This window comes from Hippocampus comes, unplaced genomic scaffold (genome assembly GCF_001891065.2).
Source record: "Hippocampus comes isolate QL1 unplaced genomic scaffold, H_comes_QL1_v1.1 scaffold490, whole genome shotgun sequence".
Lineage (NCBI taxonomy): Eukaryota > Metazoa > Chordata > Actinopteri > Syngnathiformes > Syngnathidae > Hippocampus > Hippocampus comes.
Window position 1 is genome coordinate 59,299 of NW_017805887.1, and position 10,485 is coordinate 69,783.

Consider the following 10,485-nt stretch of genomic DNA (forward strand, 5'->3'; position numbering starts at 1 on the left):
ACCTAATGTACAGTCTTTTATAATAAACAATTCTATGTACAACAAGCACGTGATGATTCATGAACACACGGTATGTTTTGCAATAAAATAAAAAAAAACTAAATGTTTTTATTGAGCAGTGGTTGTAGATGTTAAGGCCATGATTTGTTACACTTGTCACCCTTCAGTAAGATTTCAAGTACGGACGGATCCGGAGAAGGAATGACTACACAGTACAGTACATAGTGACATACTTTGCTCAGTGCTTCACTCGATTCCATGCAGAGCATTTAAAAAAAACCACCAGAACACACTCATACAGAGCCCCAAACATGATTTTTTTTTTCTTATGGACACAGAAAATAGGTATAATATACACACCAAATATACTGTGGCCACATTTACATGTGTGGGGCTTTGTACAGATGCCAGTTTGTTAGGTATCTCCGCAATAATCATGCGAGTTATATACAACACTGTATATAAAGGTACCTAATAAACTGCCTAAATAGTGCGTAGCTGTCAAACATGATGTGACTCGCTCTTTGTGTCGAGGTAGAAAGAGACGTCATTGATGGGGTTTCTCATGTCCGGTGGGGGGTGGGGGGGGCTCCGGGGTGTGCGTTACTTGTCCCTAGCAAGCACCATGTGAGTGAGCGCGATGAGGGCGTCCCTCTCGGCCGACGGCCGCAACCTGCTGATGTGCCTGATGGCTTCCTCGCAGTAACGCCGGGCCAGGAAGTTGGTCTGCTCCACGCCGTCACTCTGCTCGCACAAAAAAAAAAAATTATTATAATCATACAGATGTAACAGTTTCTTCTATGTAGTCGAATAATTCCTTTTTGTTTGAAATTGTATTTCAAATTAACCAATTTACTCAACTTAAACATGTTCAGTGCATGTCTAAATGGTTTATTTGACTAAGATTTGACTTCTAATAAATAAAACAATGATTTAATCAGATGAATAGACTTGAAAAAAATTAAGTGTTGCAAAGAAGAAGAAAAAAAAAGTGGCCGATTTGTGGTACCTGCACGACATACTGCCAGGCTCGGTCGACGTCCCCTTTGGAGCTGAAGCGTCTCATGATCATGGCGTGCAACTCCGGAAACTGACAAATTGAATGATAATTTTTTTTATTCGGAAGAAAAAAAACTTTGCTTATGGGTCGTGTAGTTTATCGAAACTAACTTGCTGACAAGCGAATAAAACGGGTCCCGTGGCCAAGCCCAACTTGAGATCGGCGGCCGACGGTTTGCCCAACTGACTGGCGCCCGCCGTGAAGTCCAACACGTCATCAACCAGCTATGCACACAATAATTACTTCATTTTGACTACTTTTCAATTTCCAGGAGCAACTCGAGTAATTTTATCTGCTTTTTTGTTAAACACACACACACTTAATCTTTAATTGTGTGCGACTTTTGCATTGATTTGCGACACCTGAAAGGCGATGCCAACATTCCTTCCGTACTGGTAAGCGATCTCGTGAACGTCAGGGTCCGCATTGACCAAAATGGACACCTAAGGTAAAAGACGAGAATGAAAAGGAGGAGTCCATCTGCGTGCGCTCACGGGTGTGGTGCAGACAGAACGTACATACTGCTTTGCAACTGTTGGCGATGAGGCTGGCCGTCTTCTTGAAGGTTTTCTCCAAGTAGTGCTTGAAGCGCTCGCTCTCGTTCTCTTTTGAGCCAAGCTGCATGAATTCGCCTGTGTCGCAAACAAAAATGATTTCAACCCCCAACTAATCGTGATTCCCCCCACCTTCTTCAATAATTGCGATTTAATGTGATTAATTTTTTCCAAGGTCCGTTTCCTATGTATAATTTTTTTTTTTTTAAACAAACAAAAGTGAATATACACACACTTTTGTTAAGGAATTATTACCTCTGACAAGGTCCTCAATGACCTGCGCCAACACTTTAACCACGGTGATGTTGCCGATGCGAGCCAGGGCCATTGAGGCAGCTGACAGAATGAAGTCTCCTGCTAAAATGGCCTTCAAGGACACGACACAGTCAAAATAACACGACACGTGATAGACTGCGACCAGAGCGAGCGCTATTTCCTGCGTACCTTCCTTTCGCCCCACAGGTCGTTGATGGTCCTCTTCCCTCGCCGCTTGTCCGAGCCATCGATCACATCATCGTGCACCAGGCTGGCCGTGTGGATCATTTCTGAGATCATGGCCACGGCACGCTGGCCGGGAAGTAAGTCTCTGGATGACGGAACGGAGGACATGTCATGCGCTACTCACGCCTAATGAACAGCTGGATGTGTGGGGTTTTTTTTTTTGTTTTGTTTTTTAAATACCCTGCCCCGTTGCTGTGGATGTTGAGGGCGCGGGCCATCAGGATGACGATCATTGGCCGAATGGCTTTGCCCTTCCCGTCAAAGTAGTAATCACATAAAGACTTGAGCTCTTCTTTAGACACAAACAGCTCCTGGGACAATACAGAAAACGTGTGAGAGTGAGCAGGATTCCCGAATCAAGTCGCTCAAATCCATTTACGTTATTTACCTTTTTGATGTCATCGTATAAGCTCATCAAGTCTTTCTGAGCAAGGGTGAAGGGGTCTTTGGGTTTGGCATCGCTGTGAATCTTCCTACAGGAACACGCTGGATACTTGTGTCTGCATGGAAAACAGACAGTATTACAAATACAATAAAATAAAATCACAATAGAATCACGTGTCACCTGGCGAGAGATAACGTTGTGGACCTCTGAAGGAAATTCTGGTTTAATTGAAACGATGGTGGCACCTAAAAAAAAAAAAAAAAAATTTCATCAGGCACTTATTTCAATGAAAAACGTGTTATCAACCCATTGGTCACAATTTTGCAAGTGACAAGTTTATTTACTTGTCAATGTCAATGAATGAATGAAGTGTATCAAGTCCAGCTTATTACCACTAATCTAAATTATAGTGACAAATGTTGAACATTATATCTGAACAGGAAATTATTTCTACTTGAGCCCATAAATGTCAAAACTAATCTGTTCATCGCAGTGAGATGACTGACAGCCGCATTTCACACTATGTAACCAGATGACCTTCCTTCCTTGTTTCCCCTTCCCGGTGTGACAGCGACTCCCACCGCCACCGCCGCACACTCACCTCGTCACCCCGCCACGAGTTCGAGGGCGTCCGCCCAGCGGACGCGGGCTCGAAACTGGAGAAGTGCCACTGAGCTTCTCGGACAGTCGCAGCGGCGCGACCGACGGTCCACCTCTGGCATTGCCGCCACAGTGGGCCCGCCATGTTTGCCGTGGCGAGAACCGCGGCAGGAAGAGGAGGGGAGGCAGCGACCGAGTGAGACTCGGAAACGGAAGTTGACAAGGCTTGTCATGTTTTTTACGGGACAGCTTTAAAAAGAAAAAAAAAAAAAGAAAATGACTCGTTGCTGTTTACTGCTAGCAGTGCGTGTTAATTTGTTACTATGATGATTGCAAAAAGATATCGCTCCATTTTGCCTCATCTAATATGGCGGCGGAGTGACGTTCAATACAATTTCCAACGCCAAGTCTCTTGCAGTGCTAGCATAGTACCAGACCTAGCTCTGCTAAATACTACAAGCCTGCTAACTGTCTAATTCTACAAGCTCGCTCATTGTAAGCCAATTCTGACCGGGCTCCCTTAGGCGGCAGAATTTATATAGGCTTCGAAACGTAATTAAGCTTCTAATAAGCTCTTTAGTTTACTTTTTGTTGTGACGAGGGCTGTAACGCTAGCTGTGTTGCTGACAGCAGCCGAGCACCACTGTAGTTGTCAACTATCAATAATGGTCAACATAATTTTATTTCACTGGTGAAACGTATAGTTATACGTTTTAGTTTAGTTAAAATGGTAACTATACATAGCTGTTTGTGGTGTAAAGTACATAACAGTGAGTTAGCTGTTTTTACACCTCATATGTATGCACAAACTCCAGTCGATGCGTTTTTCCTCCAGGCTCAAAATTTCATTTAATTATAGTTAGAGACATACAGTGTGGATCTCAAAATGTGGAGCCTTCAAAAAGTGTTACTCTTTACTGTAGTAACTTCAAATATGATCATCATAAGTGTCCACATGGTTGAGTTCTGCCAAAAGGATGAGCCCGACTGTCAAGGTCAGGACACGTCTCCGTCATCCCACATGATCAATTCCAGGTGGAACACGAGTATTTTGAACCTCAAACGCAACTTGGACCATTTCAGAGTTTCCTGTGAAAAGCTCAAGGGTAATAACACAGACTCAAGCTGCTCGTCATCAACATGACCCCTGATGTCCTGACGTCCTTCTTGCAGGGGCTTTTCCAATTGACCAAGTTCGAGGGAATTTCATTCGTTCTGTTACGAACTGCATTTTCTCTGAAGCCTTTCCGACTCCGCTGAAAGGTCCATTAAGACTGGCTGCAGTTTCGAAGGTGTTACTACAGTGCCTCCTTTTTAAGACCACTAATGTATATCCTAATTATATTCCATGAGTACCGGTATGTATATATCAGTATGTTGTACATTAAACCTGTTTACCGCCCCCGATTTATAGGATGCCTTGGAAGGGCTCTTGGATTTGGACGTGGCTGTGATCGTATCTGACGAATTCAGACAGTACGTCAGCGGAGGAAAACTTTTTCCTGGCTCTGAGCCTCTGGCACACAGATATGGAGGCCATCAGGTACACTTTTCACACATTTCTCAACCATTTTTTGAGAAGCAAAATTAACCTGTTGTAATTCTAAAGCAATTGTGGGTCCCTACTTTCATCTGTCATTAGTTTGGCTACTGGGCAGGTCAGCTGGGTGATGGTCGCGCACATCTTCTTGGTCACTACACTAACAGGTAAGAGAATATTTGAATAGAAATACTGTATACATGAATTGTATGTCTGTTTTATCAAATAGTCGAGATGAATGTATGACAACATATTTCCAGAAAAGGAGAAACGTGGGAACTGCAGCTCAAAGGTTCTGGAAAAACCCCGTATTCAAGGTACTTGGTTGCTGTTTTGGGTTCATCATGGGCAATCTGCCAGGATGAGACAAATGATTGACATCAGCATTCCTCTTAAGGTCCGGCGACGGCCGAGCGGTTGTTCGCTCTTCGGTCAGGGAGTTCCTGTGTAGCGAGGCCATGTATTTCCTTGGTATCCCTACCAGCAGAGCCGCCAGGTGAGAAAAGAAGCTGCGAAAAAGGAAGGAATTGTAAACTGTAAAGTTGCCGTTTCGATTTGAAAATGAATTTAAAATTTAAAAAATGCTGTTTATGTGTGACCAAAAATATCTTGTCGTCAAAAAATGTTTTGTATTCAAGAAAAAGTTATACGTTTTTGAATAAGTGAAAGAAAAAAAAAGTTTTCAAATGTAATATAAAATGGTTGAATATTTTCAAATAAAGAAAATCCTAAATGTTGGAGGAAATAAGTAAATAAAATAAGATAAAAATATTTTTTATATTTGAGAATTTGGTAGATAAAAGTAGTAAATTCTGATGAAAAATATTCGACAAAAGTTATAGATTTTAATTTTAGAAAATGGTATGTATTGCAGAAAAAAGATACACATAGAGAATCAAAAAATATATATTTGAGGAAAAAAATATTTGTGAAAAATGGTCAATTGTTGAGAAAAAAAATGATTGCCTTTTCTAGAATTTGTTTACATTTTTGACAAAAAACATTTGTGAAAAAGTTCCAATTTTAAGATTTTAAGGCACAATAAATGTCATGATATGGCTTTTTTTGTTGTTGTTCTCAGTTTAGTTGTGAGTGACGAGCCCGTTTGGAGGGATCAGTTCTACAACGGCAATGTGAAGACAGAGAGAGGTGACTTGGATTTGGATTTTTTGTGGGGATTGTGATCAGTACATCTTCTGGACAACAGACCGTATGACGTGCCGTATCGTGTCTTGTTATCAGGGGCCGTGGTGCTGCGCTTAGCCAAGTCTTGGTTTCGAATCGGCTCCTTAGAGATTTTGTCTCAAAATGGGGAGCTGGATCTTCTCAGGTGAGCAAAACAAAAAAATGACACTTTTTAAGAAAAAAAAGATTATTATTCTGTCAATTGTTTTTAATATTATTATTATTTTTTCTGTATTTCAGAAAGCTGCTCAACTTTGTCATTGCCGAACATTTTCCTTCCATCCATTCCAACAAGTCTGACAAGTATTTGGTGAGCGATTGTATAAGATGTTGCGTTGAACAGTCCAATCCACGAAAAGTATATTTTTATATTTTTGTCTAACAATTTGGTATTTTTCCCAAATCTTTTACTTTTTGGGTGCATTGTTTTTTGCTGTTTTTTTCGCTCATCACATAATATCCTTTTTTTTTTTTTTTTTCCTTTATATTTTTGCTTTTTTTTTTTTTCAGCGTTTTTTTAATTGTGTGCGTGCTGATACATGCATGCCTGCAATTGCAATATTACACGCTATGTGCATGTTCGGTTTGAGCTAGGAGCATGCGCGTACGCTGATATGCATGCATGTGCCGGCATATGAACGATCTGTTCAGTCAGAAGTGCCGGTGCGGATTGTGTGCAAAAAAGCGGAAATGACATGTTGCTGCGAAATTGCAGAAATACTGTTCATTTGATTTCAGCCACACACTTTAGATGGTGTGAATTGAGGTTTGCTAACGGATGCTTGCTTAACATTATGGAGGCTCAGTCACGATAGCGCGATGTCGGCATCGCGCTATCCGTTAGCCGTCGAGTGGAACTGCTACGAGCTACCGCTTAAGCTAGCTATTCCGTCGCTAACAACTATCTTAAAAAGAGCAAATTTTTTTTTTTTTTCATATTTTTTTTTTTTTTGTTTTTTTTTTTTTTTTTTTTTTTTTTTTTTTTTTTTTTTTTTTTTTTTTTTTTTTTTTTTTCCTTTATATTTTTGCTTTTTTTTTTTTTCAGGCGTTTTATACATCGGTGGTGAATGACACAGCCTGTCTAATGGCTGAATGGATGTCAGTGGGGTTTGCGCACGGTAAGAAGCTCAAGTGCCTCCCTCGGACGTTTGTCCGCAGACGAATTGAAATTTGCACTCCGTCCCCGCAGGCGTCTGCAACACCGACAACTTCAGCCTGCTGTCCGTCACCATCGACTACGGCCCGTTCGGCTTCATGGAAGCGTACGACCCCGGTGCGTTCACGCACCTTTGTCAATTACGCGTTCGTCCGCCGATGAAAGCTGTTTGAGATTCTCGAAATTGTCGCAGATTTTGTGCCGAACACGTCAGACGACGAGGGAAGGTACAGTATCGGAGCTCAGGCCCATGCGGGACTCTTCAACATGGAGAAACTATTAGATGCTCTCAGACCGCTGCTTTCTGCAGCTCAGCAGGAAGTGTAAGTAACCCTGTCATTTTATAATTATTCCTCAACTTCTACACGCATGGGCTGCAACATAAAATCAATGCTGGCCTTCAAAAGGAGTCTCTTGTTTATTTTCAGGGCTGAGATGGTTTTAAAGACATTTCTTGACATTTACCAAACGAGGTAGGGTGAACTCTCCATGTCAATTACTGGAATACTGTCATACGGTAATACATATTTATTTCTGAAATGTATCTGCTTCTAGGATGCAGCAGCTCTTCAAAGCCAAGTTGGGCCTCCTTGGGGAGAACACGGAAGATCAACGTCTGGTGGAGCACCTGCTTCAGGCCAGTTTTTACTCGCACGCGCCACACACGCAATGACACACAAAATATGATTAAAAAAATTTTTTTTGCTGAAATATAAATAAAACAAAACAAAAGCATTAAAGAAGTACATCGATGCATGAAAAGAAATAGAAAATCTAACAAATACAAAAATTAAAAAAAAATCACCCCTCCCCCAAAAAATCTAAAATTTTAGGAAAATAGAAAAGTAGGATAATTTACCCCAAAAAATATTTTATGAAAAATACAAAGAAATCAGATGATAATAAAAATTTGTCGAAACAATGCAAAAATATTCCTCGACTCTAAATACACATGGATTATGTAAATACAATATAAAGGGGGAATTTTTTAAAAAGTAATTAAAAAAATAGAAAAAAATAGCTAAAACATAAAATACAGAAAACTGTATTAATATGAATTTAACATCGCATACAAGAGCTATATAAAAAAAAAATGACGTCTTCGCTAACAAACACAAGTCTCACATTTGATTGATGCGGTCAAATGGTTATTTAATTAATAATGTCTATTTTCATGTGCTTGCTCATCTCATTCACGAGGGTCAAAATATTAGAAACAGCAGTAGAATGTTGCTAAAAGATGGAACATGTTTGCGTTTCATCCAGTTGATGGAGGACACGCGAGCAGACTTCACGATGACCTTCAGGCAGCTGAGCGAGGCTTCAGCTCATCAACTGCGCCGCAGGAACTTCACACAAGTGCGACTCCGCTCCTCTCTCAGCATCTAACTCCGTGTTAGAATAATGTCTCCTTTTATTTTATTTTTTTCTTCTTTTTCAGGCCTGGGCTCTCCAGGATTTGGCCTCGCACGGACGCTTCTCCGATTGGCTGAACGTGTACCTGCTGCGCCTCGGCAGGCAAGCCACACACAGTAGAAAAGATCCACACAGTGCTTTTAAATATAAATCCATCACAACAACTTGACATGTGTCCATAAAAGTATATAAACAGCGTAGAATGATTGTGGTGTCACGCGCCTATTTGTTGTTGCGCAGGGAGACGCATGATGAAGATGAGGATCGTCAAGCCAGGATGAAAAGTAAGCACACAACTGCAATACAATACGCATGCAATACAACACCACATGAATGCAGATCAGCTGTGATTGGCCTCTGGTAACATGCTCGAATGGGACACTTTTAGATAAAACTATTCAGAAAAAAAAATGTCTTGGTATGATAGTGATAGCCAAATAGCATCATTGTGGAAGTCATTTTCAACAACAATGACAAAAATCCATGTTTTCCTAAAACATTCAAATATGACTTCGGCACATATGCTGTTATGCTAAGAATAGTGTCTCTTAATTGCCGGTGGGTGCTCAGGTATCCTTGTGAGTTTGTGTCGTGACAAAGTGGTGTAACAACGCTGTCGCAGGTGTGAACCCGAGATACGTGCTGAGGAACTGGATGGCAGAGTCGGCCATTCGCAAAGCAGAGAGGAACGATTTTTCAGAGGTAATGTTTTTACATTTGGTGCTACTCAGAGCTAAGAGTGGGCATTTAAATGAAATGGAAAAAAAAATGCAATAATTTTAGAAACTGTACAAAAATATATTTTATATAATTTTTAAATGTTTTTTAAAATTAATTGAAAAACTAATGGCTAAAACAAAAAACTGACTGTAAATATTGTCTCCTTTATCTTCAGCTTTGTTGTCTTTTTTTTGTGCGTGGGTTGGCTGTTGTTGCTTGTGCCCACTAGGTGGCGCTGCTTCATGACATTCTGAGGCAGCCTTTCCTGACACAAGCGTCAGCAGAGCAGGCGGGCTACGCAGACAAACCTCCCTGGTGGGCCCACCAATTGAAAGTCAGCTGCTCATCATGAGTCGCTAACAGTATGCAGGTGAAAAAAATAATCTGCAATTTACGGTCATCGCTGTATCTATTTATTTTTTTGTCCGTTTTTTTTCCCAAATACATATGAGTATTACACTTTTTTAGAATCAGGCTGTCGGTTATGGCACATTCACAATAAAAAAAAACTGATAGTGTCAGAGGTTCAGTGGCTGAAAATAAATTTGGGGTGTCTAGTATTTTGTTATCTTTGCCTTATGTGTCATTTTTCTAATTTGTATTTCGGTCTAATATCTATTTTTTGCTTATGTACAGTATTTTGTAAAATTTTTGACGTAAACACCTCATATTTTTTAGATACTTACCTCCTACCGAATGCTTTGACTGTTGCCATTCCCATGAGCTATTCATCACATTATTTCAGGATTTTAGTCATCACCGAATAGAACTTTATTTACAGTTTTTTTTTAGATGCAGCATTTAGTTTTTAAAGACTACTTACATGCATGTAAACCTGATCCCAGAATATATACACCTCTTGCAAACAATGTTGGCTTCAAATGTCAAACAGTAAACTTAATGGGGGTCACGCTTCTTCTGCATAGCGCGCATCAGTTCTGACATAAAGTCACCGCCACCTCCTCCATCGCCATCTCCTCTATCGCCATCTCTTCTTCCATGAAGAGAAGGCGTAGACCTCTTAGGCGGAGGCGGCGGCATCTTTTTCAACGACCCAGAAGGCCTCACCGGAGCCCTTCGGGGGCCAGCGGCAGCCGTTGTGGGAGGGGGCGGAGGAGGTGGTGGTGGTGGAGGCGGCACCCCCGTGAGCGGAGGCGGTAAAAATCCTGGATCAGGAGGTGGCGGCGGCAGGTTCGTGCTCTTGAAACTTAGACGAGCAGGCGGTAGGGTTTTCATGTGAGGCGGGGGAGGCGGTAGGGTCTTCACGGGTGGCGGAGGAGGTGGATGCGAGCCAAAATTGGCCGCCGGAGGAGGTGGAGGAAGGAAGTCCGGCGGAGAGTCGTCGACGGGTGGCGGAGGGGGAGGCGG

At 41.4% G+C, this 10,485-nt stretch overlaps 3 protein-coding genes across 4 annotated transcripts in view; 1 reads left to right on the plus strand and 2 right to left on the minus strand.

Moving 5' to 3' along the window:
* Nucleotides 1-89: 89 nt before the first annotated feature.
* pdss1 (prenyl (decaprenyl) diphosphate synthase, subunit 1) lies at nt 90-3,266 on the minus strand. Its single transcript, XM_019889574.1, has 11 exons — nt 3,102-3,266; nt 2,681-2,745; nt 2,504-2,615; nt 2,296-2,426; nt 2,059-2,200; nt 1,870-1,981; nt 1,583-1,692; nt 1,423-1,503; nt 1,171-1,284; nt 1,010-1,090; nt 90-744 (listed from the first exon to the last, which is right to left on the minus strand). The coding sequence occupies exons 1-11, from the start codon at nt 3,243-3,245 to the stop codon at nt 604-606; spliced, it is 1,233 nt and encodes a 410-aa protein (XP_019745133.1). The 5' UTR covers nt 3,246-3,266; the 3' UTR covers nt 90-603.
* Nucleotides 3,267-3,617: 351 nt separating this feature from the next.
* Nucleotides 3,618-10,485, plus strand: part of LOC109527558 (UPF0061 protein Pfl01_0444-like) — a 14,256-nt gene continuing 7,388 nt past the window's right edge. Inside the window, exons 1-19 of one of the 2 annotated variants that reach the window (XM_019889552.1) lie at nt 3,618-4,206; nt 4,274-4,392; nt 4,515-4,643; nt 4,743-4,807; nt 4,901-4,957; nt 5,038-5,136; nt 5,722-5,789; nt 5,883-5,970; nt 6,066-6,135; nt 6,871-6,943; nt 7,015-7,098; nt 7,175-7,304; nt 7,410-7,454; nt 7,537-7,618; nt 8,248-8,340; nt 8,423-8,499; nt 8,638-8,681; nt 9,020-9,099; nt 9,347-9,487. In XM_019889552.1, the coding sequence (XP_019745111.1) occupies nt 3,987-4,206; nt 4,274-4,392; nt 4,515-4,643; nt 4,743-4,807; nt 4,901-4,957; nt 5,038-5,136; nt 5,722-5,789; nt 5,883-5,970; nt 6,066-6,135; nt 6,871-6,943; nt 7,015-7,098; nt 7,175-7,304; nt 7,410-7,454; nt 7,537-7,618; nt 8,248-8,340; nt 8,423-8,499; nt 8,638-8,681; nt 9,020-9,099; nt 9,347-9,469 (1,746 nt within the window). In that variant the 5' untranslated portion in view covers nt 3,618-3,986 and the 3' untranslated portion in view covers nt 9,470-9,487. The remainder of the gene's footprint in view (nt 4,207-4,273; nt 4,393-4,514; nt 4,644-4,742; nt 4,808-4,900; nt 4,958-5,037; nt 5,137-5,721; nt 5,790-5,882; nt 5,971-6,065; nt 6,136-6,870; nt 6,944-7,014; nt 7,099-7,174; nt 7,305-7,409; nt 7,455-7,536; nt 7,619-8,247; nt 8,341-8,422; nt 8,500-8,637; nt 8,682-9,019; nt 9,100-9,346; nt 9,488-10,485) is intronic. The other variant, XM_019889553.1, reaches the window with a different exon arrangement.
* apbb1ip (amyloid beta (A4) precursor protein-binding, family B, member 1 interacting protein) overlaps nt 9,899-10,485 on the minus strand; it is a 15,387-nt gene continuing 14,800 nt past the window's right edge. Inside the window, exon 15 of the mRNA XM_019889542.1 lies at nt 9,899-10,485. Coding sequence (XP_019745101.1) covers nt 10,015-10,485 — 471 coding nt within the window. The 3' untranslated portion in view covers nt 9,899-10,014.

Coding starts and splice junctions, on each gene's coding strand:
- pdss1 (XM_019889574.1), bottom strand. CDS start 3,245: ATGGCGGGCCCACTGTGGCGGCAATGCCAGAGGTGGACCGTCGGTCGC. Junction 2,746..3,101: donor ACTCGTGGCGGGGTGACGAG/GTGAGTGTGCGG, acceptor TTTTTTTTTTAG/GTGCCACCATCGTTTCAATT. Junction 2,201..2,295: donor ATCCACAGCAACGGGGCAGG/GTATTTAAAAAA, acceptor TCCGTCATCCAG/AGACTTACTTCCCGGCCAGC.